The sequence below is a fragment of the Corvus kubaryi genome, unplaced genomic scaffold, assembly GCF_017639235.1.
Source record: "Corvus kubaryi isolate FWS band 111438036 unplaced genomic scaffold, C.kubaryi_AGA036_p1.0 37392, whole genome shotgun sequence".
Classification (NCBI taxonomy): Eukaryota; Metazoa; Chordata; class Aves; order Passeriformes; family Corvidae; genus Corvus; species Corvus kubaryi.
Genome location: NW_024581131.1, coordinates 962,224 through 987,644, shown reverse-complemented (window position 1 = coordinate 987,644; position 25,421 = coordinate 962,224). Strand labels below are relative to the sequence as shown.

Sequence of the window (25,421 nt, the reverse complement as noted above, 5' to 3'; positions counted from 1 at the left end):
GTCTGACTGGAATTTATATTGACACTGTACTGTGTTAACATCACTTTTAAGTTGCCAAGTGTTGCCAGAGTTACATTATTTATGATGTGGAAATTGGGTTTTGGGCAAGAGATTCTGAATTGCATATTTCTGAAACTCCTGCTGCTGGCATGTAGCACATCCTATCATTCATGGTTCACTCTCTCACACACTGAAAGACATCTTGCTTCCAGACACTTTGTTATGAGCCTTGACAGATTCCCATTTGAGCACACCAGGAAAATTAAGACCATGATGGCAGCTCAGCTATGTCTCAGCTGGATGATCTGGTGCTTTCTCCTTTTGATGTCACTGATGGTGAAATTGTGGCTTTAATTTGGGGTGTGATGGTAGTGGTTAAAGATAGAAAGCGAGCAAAGCTACATGACTTGACTTAATAAAAAGGAAGCCAAAAGCTATGAAGGTTCACAAGTTGCTCTAGGGTACTCATATGCTCCAGTGAGAAATCTGCATTACTGAACTGCTCATAGGACTCCTGAGGGATTACAGACAAGAAAAACCTTCTTTTAAGGATGGTTTGAAAAAATAATCTAATGCTTTTGAAGACATTAGATATTCTCATTTGATTTCCTTTCTACACAAATTCTCATTGAAAAGTAAATGATGCAAGTCACAGTAATTAAGAAATCCCAGTATAATAAATGCATTTTAAACACTCAGCAGTATCTTATGAGTTTTCTTCCCCTCTTTGGAGAGGGCATGTGAATACACCCCTTCTTGTTTTAGATCAACTTATGTTGCACTCTACAAGCAATGTACACCTGAAGATGTCAATACACTTTGCTTGCCTTAATTATTTTTACTTCCCCAGAACACTCGGTGGATTAGGTTACACATTCTTTACTTTTTAAGAACACTCAACTTTCTCTGTCCCTCTTGTCCACTCAAGTTAGTGGCAACTGCAAAGCTGTGAGAACAGTCCTGCCTGTTCAGTGGGTATTTAACAGAAGTGGAATCCATCTATGTACAATGTCAATACAAGGCAAAAGCAGTAATCCAACGTCTTCCGTTGAATCCATTCCCCAATGGGAAACTGCAATACGATGTGAGGGGTTTTCATCATTAAAACAGACAATCAGAAAATTGTAACTGTTCACATGACCTAATGGGTGATGTTGGTATAACCATTTAGTCAAGAGTCAGCTTCTGAGCAGGTAGAGAGAGGAGATCCTCCCATTCTGCTCAGCTCCAGAGAGGCCACATCCAGAGTATTGTGCTCAATTCTGGGCTCCACAGCTCAAGAGAGACAAGGAGCTACTGGAGAGGGTCTAACAAAGGCCACAAAGATGATGAGGGGTGTGGAGCATCTCTCTAATGAGGAGAGGCTGCAGGAGCTGGGCCTGTTTAGTCCAGAGAAGGCTGAAAGGGGATCTCATCAGTGCATGTAAGTATCTCAAAGGCAGGTGCCAAGAGGATGGTGCCAGACCCTTTTTAGTGGCGCCCAGTGACAGGACAAGGAGCAATGGCCATAAAATGAAACACAAGAAGTTCCACCCCAAAATGAAGAAAAGCTTTACATTGAGGATGGCAGAGCACTGGAACAGAGCACTGGAACAGGCTGCCCAGGGATATCATGGAGTCTCCCTTTCTGGAGACCCTCAAACCCACCTGATGTGTTCCCGTGTCACTGCTCCAGGTGACCTTGCCTTGGTGGCGGAGTTTGACCGAATGATCTCCAAAGATCCCTTCTAATCCTGACAATTCTGGGATTGTTTACTTTGTGTTGAGAGCAGAGAGGGGACAATGAGGAATCCAAGACATTCAGTACCTTCCTAATATGTTAATCATCACAGATACATTAGTATCAATATTTTTAATGGACTGTTTAAAATATAGAGAGGAAAACTCATTCTTCAACTAAGGTTTTAAAATTACTATGAAGGCAGTATGTCCACCTCTAGTAATGAAGTAATTACAGTGCTGCACAAGCAAACTATAAGAGAAGCTGATGTTCAAAATGAGATTTGGTCTGTTTCCAGTGTTCAGCTGGCAGTGTTTCAACAACCCACAACTTGGTGGCTTTCACCTACCTTTGCCATAGCTGAATCACCAATGGGAAAGTCCTTGAGGAAGAAATTCTCAACTACATCCCTTGCAAAGCAGGTCTGTTTGCACACAGGGCAGGAAAGGATACCTGAATTTAAAAAAAAACAAAAAAGGAAAAAGAAAACCACCACAAATAAAGCAATGCACACCAGCCATGCGAACCCGGAAATGATAGAAATCACACTTCAGTCTTGTGGCTTTTTCAAATCACATGGGCAGTTCCAGGAAACTAAGCCATTCTTCAAGCCCTAAGTGGCTAGGCCTAATTCAATACATAGAAAAGAAAAGAAAAGCAATACAATTCCTAGAAAAACACCATCTTTCAGTGGACTTATTTCGGTGTTTATTGGTGATATCTGCATGTCCAAATTCTCACCTGGCTTAGAAATGATTAAAACTGAGCTGCACTTTAAACTGTATCCCCTTGTTACAGATCTACTTGTGCTTTCTGAGATTCTCTACAGTTCTAGACCAGCTTTACCCACCAGGCGTGCATCCAAGCATAAAACACACACTCCTTAATACCAGTTTCACAGTGCAGAATGCAATCCAAGTGAAGTGACAGGGGAGTAACATGCTGCTAGCAGAAGCAATGAGTCAGAAAAAAGACAAAAGACAAAAAAAGTTTCATAGGGAAAATTATTATAGTAAATCCAGAGGTGGCAAAATAAGATCACCCCTAAAGCAAAGCAAAGTGAGCAGCAAAACCCAGCTCCACCTTCGTTAACTACTGAGAACAACTGGGTGAGAACCAAGAGTTCAAGCAGCTGTCCATACCTGAACACCTGCATTTTTGCACCTCTGCTATTTCATTCCTTGACTTTTTTGGGCTAGCAGCTCTATTATATTCGGCTAGAAGCTCCAGTGTGTTGGTTTGGGGTTTTTTGTGAAAGGACACTGCATGTTTCTGGCCACACTCCTGCAAACTACTGTAGATGTGATAACAGTCCCTTAGAGAGAGTGGTGGTGTGTCAGTCTATTTCACCTTATCGAGGTGTGTCTTTTTTTTTTTAATCCAAGTTTTTTCCATTCTGTCAAGAACAGAATTTCAGTGCTCACCTTGCCAAGTCATCTATTTATGATAACTAACAACAGTATTTTCTATGACTAACTAGTTTAAACTCACTTAAAGCAAGGTTTTAAAGCAAGATCAATGACAACATTCTACTGTTCAACGTGCTTTTTTTCCTTAACTCAAAATTATTTTTGCACATGAAGAGTGGCCTGTAAGTTAATTAAACCTTAAGTTGTCTATTACTCTTCACATTACACCATTATCAGAGACTCTCATGTTTTCCAGGTTCTTGGTATTAACTGTCCCTTGGGACATGACTCCTGCAGAGGGAAAATGCTAATTCCAAATGTCTCCCAGTTTCAGAGCTGGGCTGCTGTAACTGTACCAGCAGCATTTTACATTGACAGGGACACACAGACCCCAAAATATTCCTACATTTCCACTTGTGACAAAAGCACTCACTCAGATGTCTGAACGGATTCACTTCCATTCACAAATGTTTCGAAGAAACTCTGAGTTCTGGTACATCTCCTTTGAAGAGTATCCCTTACTAAGAACCACTTCCATGAGGTTTAGATCTTCTTTAGCCCAAATCTTACAAAAAAGCAAAAGCATAATTGTTTTCTATTTTTCAAGGTTGCATTTACAACAGAACTGTGATTTGGGGGCCCAAGTAGCAGACCATGATCTGCCTAAACTATTCATTTAACTGTGCATTTCACACAACCCTGAGTGTTAAGCAGACATGAGAAGGAAGAGGCTGTACCCACACGTGGCTGTGCTGCTCAGCCATGAGTCACCCCAGGGAAAAGGGCAACACAAGCAATTTCCAATGCTCTGCTCATTAGGCATGTAAGCTGAGCCTTGTTTAAGGGTGTTCACTGGCAGGAGTTACAAAGATGCTAAAAAATTATCTGATAAAGATGCTCAAGATGGCAGAAAGCTGAGGAAGTCTTTTAGCCAGTTCCTTTACTTTGCATCCTTCATATAAGGACTGCACCTGAAAAAGCATCTGAATTACTTACAATTTTTGTAGCTAATCACATTTTCACACACTATACCCTAGCACAACACAATTCTTTTATATTGGTGGCACTGAAATCTCTCCATGCTTTCCCAAATTACAGTGTGTGAGACTTTTAGGTGCCTGCTAGCAGCTCTGTCCTCAGGAGATGTGTAAAAGCAGCAGGAGGTCAGACAAGCTGTGTTACACTGACAGTGCCTCCTACTCTTTGTAAATGGTGCTCACTGCAAGCAATGGTGAATTGCAGTGCTAATTCCTGGGAGCTGAAACACTTTTCAAGTTTCCCTGTACAAAGTGACACAGTTGGAATAAAAAGACAGACCCATTCTGATTGATAAGCAAGATACCGACTCTGCAAGCAGCTTCTCAAATAAGTCTCATGGGACATGCTCTAATTCCCAGTGCAGTCAATAGGAAACCAGCTCCTGACTTCACAGAGTCACCATGAGCCCCTGGAGACCTGGAATCAGTTTCTTTCTCCCTCAACAGCATTGCCAGTTCTTGATCAGCTAACACTGAGAGAAAACCTCCATACTGAGGCTACATAATACTCTGCAAATTGACCAAAAGGGAAATAGCCAACAGGTTATTTTCTGAAGTAAGAAACCCATGACTCTCACAGGTACTCTCTCATTTACGAGCCATATGGGTGAGCACACAGAAAACATTTCTGGGAACAGCTGCTTACTGGGAAACAAAGGCTTTGTCACAGCAAGGACAACTTCTACTGGCACACTACACAGGGTAAAAAAAGTTACTATTGAAGTTACTATTTTATTGTGTTCCAACACTGTTCTGTTAGTGCAGAATGTTAAATCAAATTATACCAATGGAATGATACTTCATGGAATGCTTTTTGGCCTCAGGCACATTCACGTGAGCTTTAAATTCTACTAGCTTGTTACAAACCAGTGAAGTATAGAGGACAGTGTAATTAGAATGCATTCATTTGATAATGAGCAAGATAACATTTATAGTGGTTTTAAATTAAAAAAAAAAAACTCAGAGAAATCTTTGATAATTTTCACACTTAGAAAACACAAATCATGCTTGGATTTCAGTTCTGTACAAAAGCCTCCCTTATATATATTGAGAAATGCAATCAACAGTTTGTAGGTAAATGCCATTACTGCTGATTAATATTAAGAGATATCTAAAAGCGATGCCCTGGATGGCACAGCAGAATTTTCTCCCAGGTTTTAGATCCAAGTTATGCTACTAAAATGAGTGTTGTTCCAGAGACACAAATGGAGCAAGCTGCATGGGTCAGAACTTTGTTTTAGGCTGACTACCACAGACCACCAAGTACAGCTTTGATTGTGTAAATGTCACAGTGTGTCTTAACTATACAAAGAACTGTAAATTATAATTATTTTAAATCTAAAACTCCCTTGAGATGAACAAAAGACATGCAGAGTCATCGGCTTAATTTAAAAAAAATTTTTTAAGTTTTTTAAAAGAGCAGTTAACAGGAAAAATAATGGGGACACCACAGTAAGAGAGTATTGGAAGTCATTTCCTACTCATAGGTGGGCTAATCAAAAACACCTAACTGTGAATTCTGTATCTAAAACTTTATTAAAAACACAGGAGACAAATTTTTATCTTGCTAAAAGAGGGATTACCTGAGCGTGGTGGCTTTGGAGATCACACTTGTTCAGCTAATTGGGCTGATTTGATACCTTTTCCACTTAATAAAAACCTGTGCTCTCTGGAAATGCCCAACTTTTTTCAATAGGAAGTCCCCAAAGAATCAAAAGTTAGCTTGGCTTAATAAATACACTCCAAAATGGTTTGTGGAGCAATTAACCTGAAATTAAGCAAACCTTACACACATATTTACAAACAGCCACAAGCAGCATCACGCTGTGCTCATGCTCAGAGTGCAAACCACCAGTAAGGCACATTTTCCTGGAAACCCCTTACCTGGGCTCTGGATAAAGAGCTAGAGAGGTGCCCAGAGAGTCACCTGTTTGGGGGGACAGGTGGGTGGCAAGGACTGCACACACAGGAATTCCCCGGAATCAGGCAGTGCCGTGGCACAGGCTGCAGTCACTCCACTTCTTACAGGCTACCTGGGGCTGCTCCCTCTTCTTTGGCCAGGAATGCTGGCAAATCAGCAGGGAAGAAAGATGTGCTGAGCCACTACAAGGTGCAGAGGTTTTTTCCTCTTGCCTTCTTTCTTGCCCTTGCCTCTAGGATTCATTCAGGCCTCAGAAAGCTTGCCTTGGTTGTATTTTTCCCAGATAAAAATCTCATAGTCAAAATGAACGGCAGCGTCCTACTTCCTTTCTTGCCTGGGTCTTCACTCAATCCTCAGAAAAGGCTGGAGCAGAAGGAAAGAGTGGAGCTTTTCCAGATCCAGGTAGCAGCAGGTCTTACAATGCCATTCACTCCCATAGCAGTTTTTGCAAGACCATTCCCTCAATATTTTTCTTGCCTTCCCACCTTACCACTGCCTCCAAACAACACTGTTAATCTAAGAACCTGTACTTTGCAGACAGCTCATTTAAATATATCATTATTAGAGCACTGGGGGTGAAGGCAAGAGTAGTCAGAAGCCCTGGAGACTCACTGTTTGTACATATGAGAATGATGCAATTTCTGGAGCTAAACAGCAACTCAACCAGGAATTACAGGACCCAAACAACAGTTTACATATTAAGAGATCAGGAGCCAAATTCGGCTATGGTACAGTCAGGATGCCTAAAGGGAGGCCATTATTGATATCAAAACCCCTAGAAGTAGCAAAAAGCTGACAGAGATGTTGACACATTCTATTTTTGCATGGAAATTAAATCGGTAGGAAGGAGGCAGGAACATTTGCATAAACTATCTTTTAGAAGTTCAGTGCCTCCTGCTGTTTAGCACTTGAAATTGTTATTTGTGACATCCCATTTCACTGCTAAAGAGACGACCACGAATTTAGAAAGGCTAGCAATGGTCCTAATGTTGGATTTAAGCCCAGTTTCATTGTGTTGCACAGAATAAAGCCCTATTTCAGAATTATATACAGGTTAAACCACATATAAGATATTCCCAGAGTATTTGAGTTATCAGCAAGTACTGAAGAATCACTGGAGACCACATGGTATTGAACAGACTCCTACAAAGTGTCACCACGTGAGGGATGTGGAGGAACAGTCCTACACCTACATCCTTCCAGGGCCCCACTGCTCCTGTAACTCCCATCCCAGCAGGCTTGTGCATCTGAACACCACCACAAAAGGCACCAGCACTGGAAAAGAGATGTGTAACTCTGTGTGTGGCTATAAACACAGCCACACACACATGTACAGGCACCTCTGAGTCCTGAAAAGTTCCAGCAGCAGATGTTTACTTGGTTGAATTAGTTTGCAGCCCTTTTTCAGCAGCCACCATGTTTATTTCCAGTTTCACACTCCCATCAGCAAGAGTAACTCAACAGAGGGTTGGGGGGAAAAAAATGGAATTTCAGAGGCAGTGGATCCATTAGTCAGACACAGAAGCCCAGTCTGGATACTCCAACTCCACACCTGGGATATCCAAAATCAGCCTTCAGGAAAACAACAAGGTTCTGCCTTATCCTGTTCAAGCCCCAGCTCCCCACAGGCCGGATCTCTCACATCCCACAGCACTTTTTCTGTTAATGGAAGCTGCCACACTGCATTGGACCCAGCAATAATAGCACTCAGACAGCGTGTCCCTTTGTAAAAGCAGAAATAAAGAGAGAACTAGAATTTCTGAGCGCTTCCAAGGATTTGACACCACCTATACTGCAGCAATCTAATTCGTAAGTGACAGAGCTACGGATCATTTACAGAAATCATCTCCAAAGTGCCAGCTGTAACCTCTCCCCCACCCACAGACACCAAGTACATGAAAAGCCACAGCTCACAGTTTTGTTCAAGGTCTTCCAGTCTGGTCAGGTTTAAACAGAAAGAGCCCTCAAGCTGACTGCCTCAGAAATAAATCAATGCAGATAATTTACTTATTATTATTATGAGAATCGATTAGCATAAAGAAACAAACAGTGGAGCTACCACACACACTACATTCATACTTGCTGTCCACATGTTGCACCTATTCCTCTGCTCTTTTTCCTCCACCAACCATCAGAATAATTATTCTCAGAGAGCATTAACTACAGCTCCAGCTGCAGGCATAATTTACACTTCCTTGGAGACCCAATTAGAGGTTATAGGAAACAGCTCTGAAGACAACTTCCCACTCTACAGTTTCATATTTATATAACTAAACCCCTCATTGTTTCACTTGCCTTTTGGATCTGGCAGCCAAACACCACAGTGCAAAGGGCTGACTAACTTTAAACCCATTTTAAGTTGACTAAATATATACATTATGAACAGTTTCTCTCTTTAAAATAACCTTTCTACTTCCCTTTTTAGAAATAAAACATGCACTTGGTGCTAAGCGGCTCTAAATAAAGCAAAAGGGTGTTCTTCAGAATTAATAGACCATTGCATTGCAGCAATATAGACCATTGCCTTGGAAGAGTGCATCAAAGCTCAAAAGGGTTATTGGGTATCCTGGAGATACCACAGCTGTACCAATGCAGCCAAACTGCCTCCCTGTAAACTAAACTGTGGTTTAAAGAACTCTGTAGATATTTTTTGTTTGTCTGTTTATTTTTTTTATTATTTAAATACAGGCTGAATACAAGCTAAGGCACTGTGTGTTGACACCTGGAGTCTCCTGAAGCCAGTGCACCACACTTCCTATGCCAAAACTTCATACTGAAAACGAGCCTATGGCCAAAGGAGTACTAGAGCTCCATCCTTTTCCTGAAATAAACCCCCTGAGGATATCTCTGACCAACACCTTGCTGACTTTTGGGTGTACCTCACTAATAAGTATTCACAATTAGGGATCCAGAGTTAGATATATACATATATATAGCACCTACCATACAAGCTGAGGAAAACTTCAGCAGGAAGTAATAAAATACAGCAAGTGGACATCTGTCAGTAGTTGAAGGCACATTTGCTCTCTTTACAAGTCTAGTTTTCTCTTGGTTTTACCCAATCTGTTTGCAGTTTTCTAATACCTATCCCTAGTCTATTTCCTGGCATTAAGTTAACACAACACAAGCATGGATAGTTTTTGATTTATGCAGAGAATATGGGTAGAAATTATGCAGCCAATTTCCAGGATTTCTGTTATCCAACCTCAAGAAATACAGAAGGGCAAGGAACATTTTTTAAATGAAATTGCAGAAAGTAATAGCTCAGCATGCAAGTTCAATACAAAAACATAATACAATTAAATCCACCACTTCACAAAGTAATTTACAAACTACTAATAACATTTTACTTTACAAGTTAGACTAATTACCCAATTTGGTCACAAAATGTTGAGAATACCAGGGCTTATATCAGTTAGCAGAAATCTGCAAGATGTTTCACCTCATCTTTTCTGATCTACCTTGTTCTCAGGGGTCTTAACTGTGGTTGAGCAGCAATTACATGTGATTTTTTCTTTTCTTTTAAGGGGGAAAAAAAAAACCAACAAACCCTTTAGCTGAGACAGTCTTGCAAAAACATAAACTTCTCACAACAATGCATCTCCACTGGTCCTCATTTGACTACTTTTGGAATTAATGTGTTGGTGATATTTAAAGTACTAAATCAATTTATATCATTTAACATCTTACAGAAAGGAAGATTTGCAGAAGTGGGACAATTTATTTTGGCATCCACCTCCACCTCAGGGAGGAGGGATAAGCACAGGAACCTGGATGAATCTGGTTTTGCATGTATTTAGAACTCCATGAGAAAGAGCCAGACCCAAGAAGCCAAGGCAGCATGCAAGAGCCAACACTGTACCACGAGTAGCAATTCACACAGGTAGGAGCCTGGGAAAGTCCTCATCTGAGACATTTCCATCTCAAGAGATGTAAGAATGTTTTCTTTTTCTTACCCAAGCCCTCTTTTCAAAATTATTCTTTCCCATGCAGTAAACAGACTGGAAGCACATAACATGCAGATCTGCAAAGCAGGAGAATGTGGATTCTCTGTTACAGGAAGAGAAAGAATAAAAATAGGAAAGCAACACTGGCCTGCAAAGAATAAAAAAAAAAATAAAAAATAGGAAAGAAAGGCTTGAGAATCTTAAATTTCCCTTCATAGAAAAAACATATGTAGGAGCCAAACTCACAAAGATAACTTTCTTTTTCCACTCAAATTACTCCCAGACTCTCAGTTCTCACAGCTATGAATAAATTCTGATGTCTATGCAGCTTTTCCATAGGAGCTCTGGCTGCTGTCTCAGGGCTTTCATTCATGAGTCACCTTAAACACACAGGAATAAAAGTAAGTTCCAACACCAACACCCATCAAATGTCAGGACCACTTACCTCCAGCTTTTCAGCAATTTCAGTACAAAACAATAAACTAGAAAAGAGCTTTATGTTAGTAGTGTATTACTTGTAGTAAAGCATACAGAAACCTGCACATTCAAATACTCCTCCTGTGACAAATGTCACAGAATGACTTCACTTGCAAATACATTCATTTCTCCCATCCTTACATCTTGCTTGAGGAATTCCTAGTGAGTAAGGAACCCATTTTGCTTACAGGCAATAGTTTGAATTTACTCAGCTAAAATGGCTTAGCACTTGCACTTACAGTTTATCACTGGCACCTACATCTGATCAAACTTAAAGATAACACTGAAAACTGAGTTGGAATTGTAGTGCCTGTAATTCAGCAACCAGTGCAGATAAGACAAACATTTAACACCCTGCCATCAAAAGAGTTCACAAATTCATCCTGCCTGACCTATGGTGGCTGCAGTTTCAGTCACTGACTTAATTAAGAGACACAGATGTTTTGGTTTTGCTGCTTCCCTTGCTCCTAGATTAACTGAGTCTCTGCACCTGCTGTCTCACTTCATTTACTGGGTCATCACTGCTCATTATTTCTTTCTCTAGTCTTGCTCTTTCCCACAGAAGCTCCCTATCTACACAAGAATGAAGAAGTAAACAGAGAAACTTCAGGAACACAGAAATAAACTAGTATTTATTCCATTTTGCTACAGACAAACAATTCCTGATCCAGCTTATAGAAATATCCAGTATTTGAACAACTCATGAGAACCTCTAGCTGCACTTCATCCGAGATCAGCAAGTGGTAGAAATTCACTTTTCCACTTAGTAAACAGAAAGAAGGAGGAGAGGAATGGCTGAGATGTCAAATGCAGATGCATAAAAACTAACGGAGTGCTTGTTTCAGCAGTGTTTTATTACAGACATCCCTCAGACTTTAGGCCTACTATGAATGAGCATTAAAATTTTTAAGGAGACATTACTTGAAATTACTGCCTCACTCTCCTTCTCTCCTTCTCCTACCTTCGTATCTTTCTCTGTCTGTACCCTACACATGAACAGCCTTTTTCCTTTGACTTTTCCTTTAGCTTTTGTGTTTTGCTAGCCTTTCAACAGCCACCTCTTAACCCTGATTCCATTTGTTCTCAAACCTGAACTAGTCTAGTTTATGTCATCTCATCAATTCTGATCACCAGCACCTCAGGGAAGGTATCTTCTCTTCCTACACATTTCTAAAATCTGCAGTGGAAGAGATAATAAATGCTGCCTCTCACTCAACTGAAGTTCAAAGCCTGTGAAACTAGAAGTTATCAATATGCCTTTGCTCCTTGTATAAATTAGTAATGAGTCTGGAATGCTTCCTCACGGCAATTAAGACTCATTTAGTAAAAATTACTATATTCTGTCATCTAGGTTTTACTCCAAAAAAAGTTACACATTTTCTATGAATATCACTACCAGAAACAGAACAGATAATTTCAGGATTTCAAAAGGCACAGCCAGAAATGCTTCTCACCCTCACTAGTTTACTCAGCTTGTTAGGGTGAGTTAGCCACAAGCTAACTCAGGTAGAGAGAAACAGCATTCACAACGAGATAAAAGGAGGAGTTTCAGTGCACCAGAATACACATATTCTAATAATTATTATTACGTCTGTTAGAAACAAAGAATTGGATGTTTTTGTGTTGTTGTTGGGGAGGCACTGAAGGAGGGGGTGAAGGAAGAACAAAACTATCACTACAACCATAGACCAGAAGTCCAGCATGTCAAAAAGATTGCAAAAAAGATGTGGTCTGAAAGCTATCTTGTAGCATTTATTCATTTATTAAGCTAAGAAAATCAAATATTCATCATTTCAACTTGGTAAGTGAAACATTCAGCCCATTCTGAAAAATGTTAAAATGTTCCCTGTGTCATTTCTCTTCAAAACGCTGCTGGTGGATGAAAAACATAATGAAGGTGGCTGGTTCCCAACCCACTCTCTGCTCACACAAACCTTGACTCCTAGTTTATCAATTTAAAGTAGTGCTGTAGAAGAATAGGCCTCAAAAATTACTTCTTAATCCATCTCTTTTTATAATACTGTATTGCAAAGAGCACAAGCCAGAGATTTTTAAATATTACCTTCATAGAGAACTTCATACTCAGTGGGAATACAGCTGTATCCTTGAACCAAATCTGGAAGGCAGTCCTTACAGAAGGAATGGAGGCAGGGCAGCATTCTGGGGTCCCTCCTCCGCAGGTCCCACTTGCACACCAAACAATTCCTCAGCAGATCCAGGGTTTCCATTCCTGCTGGCTGAAGTCTGGCCCCGAAAACACGAAGAGTCACAAAATGGCTCATGACAAGCCCTGCAGTTCACAAAACACTTGATCACTCAAGCACAAACCAGAGGGCAACACGGGATGCACGATCAAACAAACAACATTCATTTAGCCCCCGTGAAAAAAGAAGCTTCTTGCAGCTGGAAATCACATACCTGCTTTACAGAGGAGAATATCTTTGCAGATTGTTGTGCAGGAAAGTGTGGTTTAAGGTTTACAAACCATGATCCCACTATGTCTCTAATACTAGCAACTTCTGTAAAAACTGAACTAATCTGTTCTATTGATCTACTTACAAAACTGAACTGTCACATGCTGTACATTTCCTGCTAGAAGCACTGAAACTGTGCAATTAAAATGATGAGATTCTCTGACTGCCTTTACAATTTCACTCAAATATTTTACAGTTTTCAGGTAAAGAAAATAATACCCATACATCCATCATTTCAGCAATGCATGTTAGAAAGCTGCCTTGAAAAATGTACAGCATCTGCTGACAATCTTTATAGAAAATGCACTTTGCAGTAATCAAATTTTGATTATCAAGATGGCCACAGATCAGATTATAGACCAGACCTGCGCTTCCCAGTGTTCCTCCCACCAGCCTAAGCTCCCCAAGGTCAACTAAGAATTTTGCAGTTCATATTTCATCCTCAGTTCTGAGATTGTAAGAGATGTTGATCAGATACAGACTGCAAAGGGAAACTCCTGCAAGTGTATCAGAGGAGAAAAAGCAAATAAAGCCTCATTTCCTCTGGAGTCACTCTTCCAGCTGATCCAGCCTCCTGGGACCAGAGTCCCACGTAGCTGCCAATTGCCCTGGCATGGTGGCCCCACTACCAGCAGGATGTAACTGAAGCTGCAATCTCCAGATTTCCACAGCACAGAAGAGCAGCAGCTCTAACCTTAGGGCTATCTGTTCTCCTGAGGGATTCTGTCTTCTGCTAGATTCCAGCGGAAATGGTTAGTAAGTGGCTCTGGGTTTGGGCTTTTATTCTGCAACACAAAAAAATGATGCCTCAGAAATTAACAACCAGTAGTTTTGTTAAGTGTTGTATCCTGAAGTCATTGGTATTTAAAATACTTTAGAGGAAAAAATGGACCCTATGTTGAAGTCTGCATCCTATTTCACACCCATTCAACTAGGTAGATGTCCACCATCGTGACTGACAAATTACTTAGATAAATTCAAACCTACCACTAAAACTTCATATTCTAATTCCAAAACCAGAGGTCCCTTTGGAAATGAGCTGTGCCAGTTGGGCCTGTGGTTTAACTAACATCATATCAGTGCCTATTACACGAGCTTACTTTTCACAGTGCATCTTCATCGACCACCTATCAAAGGCAAACGTCACTAGAGGAGCACAGTGTCCCAGCTCACTCCATCTCTGTCATTTCTTGCAGCTCCTGTTACTAAGAAGACAAAGTAGCACCTACAAAAACATGTGATTTCTGCAGTAGGAAGTTGAGGTCTGAAACTACCACATTGTTGACACAGAGAAACCACAGCCCAAAGCATCCATGCACGGAGAATCAGTGCAAACAAAGCCTGATACTGGGAAATGCTCTGTCACCTTAAAAGCCAAATCTGGGGCTGGCTGAGCAGCAACAGGTTACTGTGAATTTCAGTGTATGCCTTTTGAACAATGTACAAAGACGTGTCGAATGTTTTTGGCAGGAAGGGAAAGAATAAGAGTGAAAAAAATGTGTTTAAAATTTTGTTCTGAGGCATGTGTGCAAAGCAGTAGGCAGGCAGTCGGAGGAGGAGAAGGCTGATGTATGTAATGAGCTACAAGAAGGCCTGGAAAGAGAATCCAGGGAATTACAGGCCTGACCTTCGTGCTGGGGAAGGTCATGGTGCAGATCATCTTGAGCACCATCAAGTGGCACTAGTGCAATAACCAGGGCATCAGACCCAGTCACTGTGGGCTTGTGAAAGGCAGGTCCTGCTTGACCAACCTGATCTCCTTCTACGACCAGGTGACCCACTTCGTGGATGGGGGAAAGGCTGTCGCTGTTGTCTGCCTGCCTGGACTTCAGGAAAGCCTTTGACACCATTTCCCACATTCTCCTGGAGAAACTGGCTGCTCATGGCTTGGAGGGGTGCACTGTTCACTAAAAGAACTGGATGGATGGCTGGGCCCAGAGAGTGGTGGTGGATGGAGCGACACCCAGCATCACATACTAGGCAACAGCAGTTCCAGCAGCCAGTGAGAGTTCCCATATCCTTACCTCTGCATTTTGGAACGAACTGCTCATTTATGTCAGAGCTGTTCACAGGAAGCAGTACCACGGGCTAAGATGAACTCTTTTATAAATGGAATGCACATCAACCTCACCCTAAAAGCCCTCTAAATTATTGCCAAACACTAGGTTAGAAGTTGATTAACTAGGATTCTATCACACACAGTAGAAGGTAATTTGCAACTATCAACAGTAAAGCAGCAAACATAAATTAAGTGACAGTGTTTATAAGCTTTTGGTCTGACACTTGAGAACCAGTAAATAACTAAACCACTGGCTTTAGTTATTTGATTTTTTTACCATTAAACCCTGCTTTGGCATGAAGGGCCAAAAAGCCTTGCAGACACCAGAAGTCCTAGTTTGATGTTACAACCAAGCAGGGATCATTTTAGGTAGTCATGTTAAACCCAATACATCAGAACTTCATACACAGCTGCTCTAGAGCTGTGCCACTGCTTTGCCACCTTAAGGAAGCTTGAGGAAAGCTGGCACCAGCTCTGTCCCAGACCAGGGAACTGCAGGATTTTTGTATCCAGTTCAGAGGGCACAGATTGCAGCAGTAACAAGGTAGAAACCCTAAACTGTTTCCTCAAACCTATTTCAGCTCTTCCCATCTGTCCCTCACTGCACCTAGGGATCTCCCGTTCCTCCCCTCCTATATCCCACCTTGGTGGAAACAGGACTAGAGTTTTTTGCATTGCCAAAAGCTCACTGGTACAATTCCCATGCCAAGTCTCTTTCACACAGCATTTCTGGTAGACTCCTACCACTTTGCATTGCTGCACTGCATTTCTTTATCCTCACTCCTGCTGCTCCATTCCCACAGGCCAGGGCACCATCCCGACAGATTTCCCCTGGATGCCACTTTAGGGTACAAGAACCCCCAAGTCACCTTTTTGCAGACAGCTGTAGAGAGGATCACCAACAAAAGAGCAGCACAAATACAGAACCTATTCTGCAACGCTGTAATGATGAAACAATGAAGGTACCAAACACTGCAGTCAGGCGAGTTCACAGTGAAGTGAGAAGCAGTGAAACCACTGATAAAAAACTGCCAGAAATAACTGACCAGGTAAGACTGAAGTGTGAACAGTGTCTGGACACGTCAGGAAAGAAAAATCAGAACAACCCAAACTTCTATAAATCAGCTCACTTTATGCATTTTGTTTATTCAAAAGATTTGAATAAAACAAAAACTTTTATGCGACAAGCACACAGGCACCACCAACTTCTTTGATCTTCTCCTCTGCTCTTCTACTGAAGAACTTTGCTTTCACAATGACAGGCTGCTTGGGCAGCTTCCCCTTGCCCAGCACTTTGTAGTAGCCCTAGAAAGATTTAAAGAACAAGTTCAGTGTTCGTAATCAGCTTGCAGGCTCCGACATTCAGGCCTGTCTATAAGCACACACCAGTTAAAAACAAAACCATGATCACCATAACCTCATCCAGTCAATTCATTACATAAAAGGACAATCACGACACATGACCATTAACACAACAGCTGCTGAAGGCACTGCTGGTGAGAAGTGGGGCCCAAGTGGCCAAGGCAGGTGTTTGATTTGGGAGGCAGAACATCAGCACTTGGCAGAGCAGTGTCCCTGATTCGGTGGCTGGCTGAGACACAGGACATCACAGCCAGTGAATATGGATCAGATGTTTCTGTCCGAGAACTATAGCACACCAAGACAACCACACATGCGGAGATGTGACTCTAGTCTCGAGGGTGGACAAGGGGCAGAACTGGTCTCACACAATGTCAAGTTCTGTACATGCCTTCAGGAACATTTCAAACGAGCCATCCTGCACCACCTACCCAAAGGAGGGCAGTGCCTGTCCACAAACACACACCAATAGGAGAAAAAGTTCTTACAGGAAAAAATGTAACAGCCTAAGTGCCTCTCTAACTACTTACAGCCCAAGAGATCTGTCTCAAGAACCTCTATGGAGAACTAAAGCACTGGAGCTTATCTGCAGTTCAGCATTTCCCCAGTGGGACAGGCAAAGCTCAGGCACTCATGGAGAGCAGGAATGCCAGGGCTGAGTCCAAGCAGGAACTCACCGAGCGCACAACATCAATGACCGGGGCAAGTCCGGCCTCGTTCTTGGCGTAGTTGAGCCTCGTCTGCTCACTGACCAGTGTCCACAGCTTGTCCAGGTTGACAGTGGGACAGAACTTCTGGTTTCTCTTTAAGTGATAGTGTCTCATGCCCACTTTTCCAAAGTAACCAGGGTGACTGTGGAAGAAACACATTCCACATTATATCACATTTTTAATTCATCCTGAACAAGCAGAACTACAAACTGGAACAAGCATCTTACATGATCGAAGTAATCAAAATGTCACATTATACCTTTTTCCGTATCAATGTATGTAGGACTTAGGTGCAGTAACAATTAGTATCCAAACCAAGGAAAAATTACTCCAAGTGTTTCTTCTCCCTTGAACTCACAACTCAATCCCCCTCACTGGTGACTGTGTATTTCCAGGGAAGCCCCAACTCTGTGAGCCCAGCGACGCCTGCCCTGCCTGGGGAGTTCTGGCACAGCTGTCACTAACCCGGTGACTGACTGAGCCAGGAATGGCACAGCCAGTGAATAGAGATTAGTGGTTCCTGTCCGAGGACTCCAGCACACCAGGACCACAGGCAGTGCCCAGATGTGACTCTATAGTCTCGGGAATCAGAGAACATCCCTCACCTTTATAGGATGCAGATAACAGGATGCAGTTTGGATTCAACACTGCATTCTGAATTTGCTGTGTGAGCACTGTTAAGCAGGGAACACACTGTAACGGGCAAATTTGGCCAACTTTACCTAAATCTGCACTGAACTCCAACATTCCAAGTGAAACGGCCTTTGATTTTAGGGTAAGTGGGGACATGAGGAGCTATAATGCCACACTTCCCATTAAAAGAAAAAATGTAGGATTGCAAGAAAACTTGTTTATTCACATATAAAACTTAGTTGCTTCTACTTCAGGAGCATACATGTTGCTAGTATATATTTAGAACGTTAGCTTACTATTTATCAAAGTTAATCCTGTGATGGTGCAAACCACCAGCATTACCACGTCCTCCAGGATGCTTCCTGTGTTTGCCTAAGAAGAAAAATACATTAATATTACATATAATACTTAGAGATACTTTCAATACCAATTTAAACTAATTAAACTAGCTATTCTATCTTGTCGTGTGACAAGGTAGGAATGAACAGAGTTAAAAAGGGAGATTGCACTGCTCTGTAAGTTTAAAATGTCGCATATCCAGTACTGATCGGCTGAGCACTGCTTAAGTTACAAATCCAGGGAGTCTAAAACGTGCAAGGCTCGATCAGGCCATCACCTGGCAGCTGCCCCCGCAGGCTGCGGCCTTCAGCACTACCTCGCACAATGCGGGCGGGCCCCTGCAGCCACAGCCCCATTTTTCTGGGATCCGGGAAGGGTAGCAGCATCCCCTCAGTGCCGGGGAAGCCCCGGCAGGGCCGCGCCGCCCAAGCGCACCCGCGGCCGCCTCTCCACTCACCCACGCGGCCGTGGCCGTGGCTGACGTGACCTCTCAGTTTCCGGGTCTTCCTTAGCCTGGAAGGCTGCGGGGAATGGGGAGAGCAGCCGTGAGTGAGGGGGGCAGCGAGCGGCAGGAGAACCCCGCGCCCGCCCCGGGGCCCGCACACCCGGGCGCCATGGCGGACCGGCCTCCCCGCACCGCTCCCGCCCGCCGCGGGCTCGGAGACGCGCCTCCCCACCACCCTCCGCTACTCCGCAGGCCCGTCCCGCCGCGGGAGCGAGGCACGGCGGCCGCGGGGTCCCGATCCCGTCCCATTCCATTCCATCCCATCCCCTCCCGGCCCGGACTCAGCTCCCACCATCTTGTCGGCGTGCGCGAAAGAGAGAAAGGGCGCGGCTCTCGCGAGAGCGGGCAAAGGCGCGGGGGGCGGGCGGGCGGGGCCGAGATCTCGCGAGGCTTCGCTGAGGCGGGAAGGACAGGGCGGAGCTCTGAGGGGCGGTGCGTGCTCCGCCCACAGCCGGGCACAGCTCCGCGCCTGTTCCCGCCGCGGAAAAGCAGCATTTCGACCAGAATTTATTGCAAGTTTGGTCACTTTATTAAACATCCGTAACAATGGGAAAATGAAAACTACGTCCTTAAACACAATTATTTGCCACACTGGAATGTGAATTCCTGGAGTGTTACTGTTTCTTAAGCTTGGTTCCTAGGGGTTTTTTTAATGGATTTTGTACTGTTAAGATTTTAAACAAAACTTTACCAATTTTAAACACAGGCCTCTGCACTGGATTTATTTTTCTTCAGGATTTCCCTGGTGCACTTACAGTGTTCCATGCTCAGGAACACCATTAGTTTTAACAACGAATTTAGTAGGGAAAATAATGCCCTCCTTGGTTTTTGTTCATCTGATCCTTTCAGACACGGACCTCCAAGGTAACACAAGGGCTGTTTTATACAGCTGCAGTGTATCAAGGAGGCACCTACAGTCTTTCTGGGACATGATCTCACCTTGTCTAGTAGTATCCTCTGATTCACATTACAAAAGCGGGAACATGTTGATGGATAATACAATGTTTAAAAGCTTTCTCCCTAAATTTTTAAATTGCAAATGGAGGAAAACAGCTTTGGCACAGGAGATGGGTTTTACAGTGCCACATTATTGTACATCAGCATTCCATGGCTTTGTCTTGCCTTTGCAGTAATTCCACAGAACATCCTGATAGTTTTATCCATCATTTTCTTCAGAGGAGTAAGTATGTCCCCCCACATTTACTAGCAGCTGTTGTTTATAAAAAGGCCAGAAGCCACCTATACAAGTGACATTAGAGAGTAAAACTAATGGGAGTTACCAGTTGTGATGACATTTCCCCTGAATCAAAAGCCCCTGGTATTTTACAGACGTTTCATGTGCATTTAAAAAGCTTTTGTGTATTTTCGAGTGTGAGGGAGGTAATTGAAAAAGGAAACGACTTCACCTTTTTAGTGAATAGCCCCTCAAATTTGCTCTATGAGGCTGATAGCAAACCAGAACCACTGTCAGGTTAGGAATTGCGCAAGCCTCAAAGTCGATCTAACTACAGCAATCGCTGCGAATGCCGAAACACAAAGCGTGGTGGGTTTCCTTTAAAGGTAAGCGGCTTTAGCTAATTTTTATTATCTGTCAGACTTGCAACATATTGAAGCATTTTATATTTTCTTCTTCAGACTATGGGAAAACTTACAGAACCTCAACAGGAGTTCTGTTTCCAGATCAAGGATGAATGTGACACTTGAGCACCATGCACAACACAAAGCCAACCTGAAAATACTATAGCTCAAGAGCAGTATCTGTGATATGATAAAATTATTCGCTGCTAACACATGAAAAAAGTGTTTTAATAGATGCTTCTGTTGGATAAAATTTTTTGAAAAGGCATATAAAATGCCTTGTCTTAGCCCCAGTGAAAAACATTGAAGAAAACCCAAACTACATGCCATGAAATAGCAAACCTACCAAAAGACAGGTTCGTAATAACCACTTTACATTTTAATTAGAAATTCATTTAAAAATCACAGGCAAGTTGCTGGGTTTGTACCTGCTCCACATGAGGAACTGCAGAGGTGTGCAATGAATATAAACAAACAGGTCTATTTACAGAGTTTATTAGGATCCATACATACATACATTAAGAAAGGCTGTACTGTACCTACTCGCTGCAGCTTGCATGTCAGAGAGCTGAGATCTCCCCAGGCTTAGCAGTCTTAGTGCAGAATGGGTTACAAGGAGTTTACTGACCAGAGTTCAAACCTAGTGGAGGTTTTGCAATGTGAACCAAGTACCTTATTATCAAGTTACTTTGTATTTCTCTTTTAAAATTAATTAGAAGGAAACAAACAAAACAGACAAGCGCCTGTGCCGCACCAGGGCGGCCCCGTGCGTACAACCTCTCCCATGTACCCAAGCTCATTCACCCCGCAGTGTTCAGGCATCAAACATCCCTTGAAGTCAGTGGTTCTGCTGAGACAGTCAGCTGCACATTATCAGCTACTCATTTTTGCACCAAGCATAACTCAACTCATACTAAAGAAAAAAACAAGCACCTGTTATTCTCAGGAATATACAAATATTTACCACAGTTTTCTCGCTCATTACAAAATCAGTTACAAAAGCTTACAGCACATTATGTACAAACTCTACCCAAGTACATGGAGGAGCCATCACATGGCACACTGTCTGACAGCATCAGTCACCGCCTGGAGCTGCCCTCAGCTCGCTCCGCTCTCCTCCCTCTCCGCACTCTGGAACGCTGCAGGTGTCTCGCGCAGTGCCATTAAACAGTCTTTGGGCTGGTGTTGCAGCAGGAAGGAGCTAGTTCTTCTTGTGAAGGAACTTCATCTTGTTACCTAAAGGAAGCACACCGTCAGTCTCTAGCATATACCAAAAGTCAATCAAAAGTGACAGCAAATGGGTCTAACTTGTAATTGCTGTGGGGTAACTCTTCTACTCGGCACCAGCAGGGAGAGCGGAGTTACAGAACACCAACTGCTCAGACCCTTCCTGTTCCACTCCTCGATTATGGTTCCCCCATCCCCAAGTGAAAATGAAAGTGTTAACAAGGATCGTAACTAAATCTGGTTTTATCACCTTTAACTATGTTTTCATTTTTTCATTTTTGTATTTCCTATCATGCTGAAACTGCTTGACTACCTTATTTCACTTCGGGTAAGGCTCTTTTACATTAAAAAAAAAAAGCAAAAACAAAAGAACCCAACAAAAAAAAAATCAAAACCCACCACCACCATGAAAACTCATTTCAGAAATACTTCTGAAGGTTTGCCTCACCGAGGCCTCGCAGGAACTTGTTTACTCCACTTTGTTCCGTGTCCGGGAGCTCTTCCAAATACTGTTCCACCCTCTGCTCGAAGAGCCCTGTGGCAGAGGGAGACAAGGACGCCGGGGTGAGCCGTGTCCGGCTGATCCCGCATGCCGCGGTCCCCGCGCACGGCCCCGACTCCCGGCCCCGACTCCCGGCCCCGGCGCGGGCAGTGCCCCCGGCAGCCTCCGCTCGCAGCCACCTTCCGGCTGAGCGGGCAGGACCTCAGGGATGCGTTTCCGCTTTCCCGGCGAGCGCACGGGGACGGACACTGCCGCTCTCCGCGGGACAGGAGCGGAACAGCGAAACCCGTACCGCAGGGGAAACACCCACCCTTACCTTTTGCCCTGCATTTCCTCAGCTCTCTGTCCTGGATGAAGCCAGCAAACATTTGGGATTCCATGAAAACTTCCAAGAAGCGGCGGATACTCTTGGAGGCCACAGATTTACGGAAAGCCTCCCTTTGGAAGGCACGCTCTCCTTTTTCATTCTGGGTTAGGAACAGGGAATAATGGCCAACTGTCTCCACAAAGAATCGGATAAAAACCTCAGACACTAATCCATTCAGGGTGTTACATTCTGCAAAATAAGGCGGCAATAAGACACCAAAATCAGCTGCTACCAGAGCTGCCAGCATTATCCCCGCAGGGCCAGGTTGAGCATCTCCCGGTTCCCTGATGCCATGCTAACAACTGAGGGGAATTGCAGCGGCTCCCTGCACACCTGGATGCACGTGGAGAGGGTGACAGCGCCATAACCACGAGTGCCAGTCTGCAGAATTGGTGTTCCGTGACCAAGAGTCAACGACAGTTACAAATCCTCAGGAAACAGCTCAGAAAATTGAACATTTGATGGGTGTTTCATCAAAATTATACCTCCTATTTTCACTCTTGAGCAAGTTCTTTTCAGAAACTTCTGAATGACTCAGTATTAAAATATTTTTCCCTGAGGATAATAAGCCTGTACCAAAAACTGATCCAAAAGGGTCTGTTGTAGAATTTGGGTTTTCATAGTCTCTGAGATGTTAAAACAGTTTTATATATGTAATACATATGACTAGAAATAAATTTCAAAGACTGAATAGGGGCCTGTTCCATACCTTTTAACCACAGACATCTCAATTCACCCTGGGCTGTTTTTATCACTGCTGAAGAGAAATATGAACCTTCAGAGCCAACTCAACCTGCCTTGCGCTAAAACTCTTTCCTGGTGGAACCTGCTTCTCTCCCCTGAAAATATGAGTGCCAAGACCAACTCCAAACTCAGACACACCCCTAAGCTTGGAGAATTAGCTGGATTGAGTTAGGGCCAAGTTAACTGCAAAGCTCTGTTTGAGCAAAGGTTCAGAGGGACCCACAGGAGTCCATGTCATTTACAAAGAAATGAAAATAAGTCATGGGTGAGGTATTACTGTGGGTTGATGCCATCAGTCTCATTCCCTGTGTGCTCAGAGACAACCTTTGATGTCACCAAAGGTATCTGAGATGTCAAGTCCCATTTTTCTTTCTCCTGCATGGAAAGTCACAGTTGTACCTACGTTTGTTTACACAAGTCCCTGTTTCCAAATGAACTTACCGTCATCTGAATCACTATCTGAATCCTGATTTATCAGTTCATTCTTTCTCTCTAGAGCCTGCTCCAGAGCAGCTTGCAATTTTCTAGGTAATAGTGTGTCTTCATCATCCATCTGATAGAGGAAAAAAGAAAACCCTTAAGCCAACTTAATCTCTGCAGGAACTACAGCAAATACTTCCAGAAGGTTTAAAATTCAGATGAAAAATATTTGTATCTGCTACTGTCACAGCTACATAAATAAAATAATGAAGATCTATGTGCAACTAACAAATACTCCTAAACAAAATTTCTTGTCATTCTTAATAAGATTAAAGTCAAGAATGATAATCCAAAGAACAGGTAAACACAGAATGTGGAATCAGCTCTTTACATGACAAAGAGTCCAAATAGTTGTGTTTAACTAAATACACATCAAGTGAAGCCTTGCTAGGTGTACACACAGCTGCTGTAGCTGGTTTTAGACAGCTCCTTTCGTCCTTGACAGTTGTTTTTACTATTTTGCAGTTTATCTTGTTTTCTGAGTCTTGCCCCTGTTGGTCTCTCCATCTTATTTAATGCTTCTTCAGCAGAAGCCAAGTAGACACGGAAGCCTTAGCTCAGCAGCCATTGCTCATCAGCCACATCCAGGGAATTGTACACAAAATTTTCTTCATCCAGCCTGCAGATGGATGTTCTTGAAATTATTTAGTGCCACGTGACTGTCAGGAGATGGTGATCTCTCATCTCCCTACTTACAAGGCTCCTGCTTTTCCTACCACATTAAACTATTCTCCACTTTTGTGCTCTCAGTCAGGAATTTTCTTTGCAGTTTTTGTCCTTTTCACTTCCAACAGTGTGAGTTTTCTTGCTAAGGTGATGTTATTATCTTTGGATGTTTTCTTTCCACTGTGAATACAGTTCTTGATTCCTTCTTACAATCAACAGCCTCAATCCCTTCTGCATACCTGAGAAGTTCTTATTTGCAGGTGGAACAGAAAATGAGAACCTTTTTTTCTCCCTAATCGCTTTCCCTTTGCACACACAAGTCCTGCCAAATCTCTCTGATCAAAGAAACCCAATCATACTGTAGGAGTAAACAGCTTGCTAGACTGCACAGCAGCATTCTGAGCTGTACTTTACCTGTCTGATGAATCGATCAGATCCCAAGTTAACCATCAAAGCCTAAAGAAAAGAAAACACTGCAGTGAAATATACCTGAAGATACAGAAAACATTCATTTGTTCATTGCTTTTTAATAGCAAAAGATCATCTGCTGAACAAGCCTCAACATGAATCAAATTCCTACTGTGAAACAAGAGGTTGTGTGCTTTATGAAACAACATGAAGGTATTCTTTAGAGCTAAAAATCTAATTTAACATAGATACAACAGATCTCATACTAGACTAATATAAAAAAAAAGCTAAAAGGGTTTTTTTCTTAAATCTACTCAAGTTATTGCTAATAATTTTTGTTAACATGCACTTCAAAAATGTGTCAGAGGGGTTTAAAGAAAACAGTGTCACTGGAAGCAGCAGGGCTTCCGAAGGGCTTCTGAAAATAACAAAGCAGCAAAGCTGAGAGATGGAGCTGGAAAGATGTGGAAGAGCAATGTTAAGAAAGTGGAAGGAAAATGGATTAGATATTTACATGGGCCAGAGGCACACAGGGCCTTGGAAGCAAGCACAAGAAAATTCCTTAGAAAAATGACAGGAAACTAATAGGAGCAAGAGAGAAGACTGTGCCCATGAATATTTTTGTGGTATTTTACCAGAAGAGCTGATGAAGTACAACTCTCATTTGATTTCCAATACAGTATCAACAAAGTCTTAGAAGTTAAAATTGTTAAAGGTTTTGTTTCCTGGGTGGGCTATGGCTTCATGCACAGCTTCTATTAGGATTCAGAGGTGTCATAGCAGATGGCTTCCTCTTGTTCCAGAACAAATCAGCATATTTACACCCTTACTTGTGACCACGTAAATATTCACCTGTCTC

At 42.7% G+C, this 25,421-nt stretch overlaps 3 protein-coding genes and 2 non-coding genes across 13 annotated transcripts in view; all 5 read right to left on the bottom strand.

Annotated features, from left to right (window-relative positions):
- The window catches only part of TRIM66 (tripartite motif containing 66), a 49,873-nt gene extending 33,810 nt beyond the window's left edge, over nucleotides 1-16,063 (bottom strand). For 2 of the 3 annotated variants that reach the window (XM_042038723.1, XM_042038724.1), the window contains exons 1-2: nucleotides 12,574-16,063; nucleotides 2,070-2,173 (exon numbers count right to left, since the gene is read on the bottom strand). In XM_042038723.1, the coding sequence (XP_041894657.1) occupies nucleotides 2,070-2,173; nucleotides 12,574-12,793 (324 nt within the window). In that variant the 5' untranslated portion in view covers nucleotides 12,794-16,063. The remainder of the gene's footprint in view (nucleotides 1-2,069; nucleotides 2,174-12,573) is intronic. The other variant, XM_042038725.1, reaches the window with a different exon arrangement.
- A 93-nt stretch (nucleotides 16,064-16,156) lies between these two features.
- RPL27A (ribosomal protein L27a) lies at nucleotides 16,157-18,967 on the bottom strand. The gene is made up of 5 exons (XM_042038733.1): nucleotides 18,883-18,967; nucleotides 18,543-18,606; nucleotides 18,043-18,118; nucleotides 17,081-17,255; nucleotides 16,157-16,349 (listed from the first exon to the last, which is right to left on the bottom strand). The coding sequence occupies exons 1-5, from the start codon at nucleotides 18,883-18,885 to the stop codon at nucleotides 16,221-16,223; spliced, it is 447 nt and encodes a 148-aa protein (XP_041894667.1). The 5' UTR covers nucleotides 18,886-18,967; the 3' UTR covers nucleotides 16,157-16,220.
- On the bottom strand, nucleotides 16,612-16,743 carry LOC121669643. The gene has a single exon (XR_006017832.1). It is a non-coding gene; the product is annotated as a small nucleolar RNA SNORA3/SNORA45 family (small nucleolar RNA).
- Nucleotides 17,566-17,698, bottom strand: LOC121669642. The gene has a single exon (XR_006017831.1). It is a non-coding gene; the product is annotated as a small nucleolar RNA SNORA3/SNORA45 family (small nucleolar RNA).
- Nucleotides 18,968-20,647: 1,680 nt separating the features above from the next.
- The window catches only part of DENND2B (DENN domain containing 2B), a 153,391-nt gene continuing 148,617 nt past the window's right edge, over nucleotides 20,648-25,421 (bottom strand). For all 7 annotated transcript variants that reach the window (XM_042038731.1, XM_042038727.1, XM_042038726.1 and 4 more), the window contains 5 exons: nucleotides 24,569-24,610; nucleotides 23,450-23,561; nucleotides 22,214-22,453; nucleotides 21,844-21,930; nucleotides 20,648-21,404 (listed from right to left, as the gene is read on the bottom strand). In XM_042038731.1, coding sequence (XP_041894665.1) covers nucleotides 21,370-21,404; nucleotides 21,844-21,930; nucleotides 22,214-22,453; nucleotides 23,450-23,561; nucleotides 24,569-24,610 — 516 coding nt within the window. In that variant the 3' untranslated portion in view covers nucleotides 20,648-21,369. The remainder of the gene's footprint in view (nucleotides 21,405-21,843; nucleotides 21,931-22,213; nucleotides 22,454-23,449; nucleotides 23,562-24,568; nucleotides 24,611-25,421) is intronic.

Coding starts and splice junctions, on each gene's coding strand:
- RPL27A (XM_042038733.1), bottom strand. Junction 17,256..18,042: donor AGGATTAACTTTGATAAATA/GTAAGCTAACGT, acceptor TTTCTTCCACAG/TCACCCTGGTTACTTTGGAA. Junction 16,350..17,080: donor TCATTGATGTTGTGCGCTCG/GTGAGTTCCTGC, acceptor AAATCTTTCTAG/GGCTACTACAAAGTGCTGGG.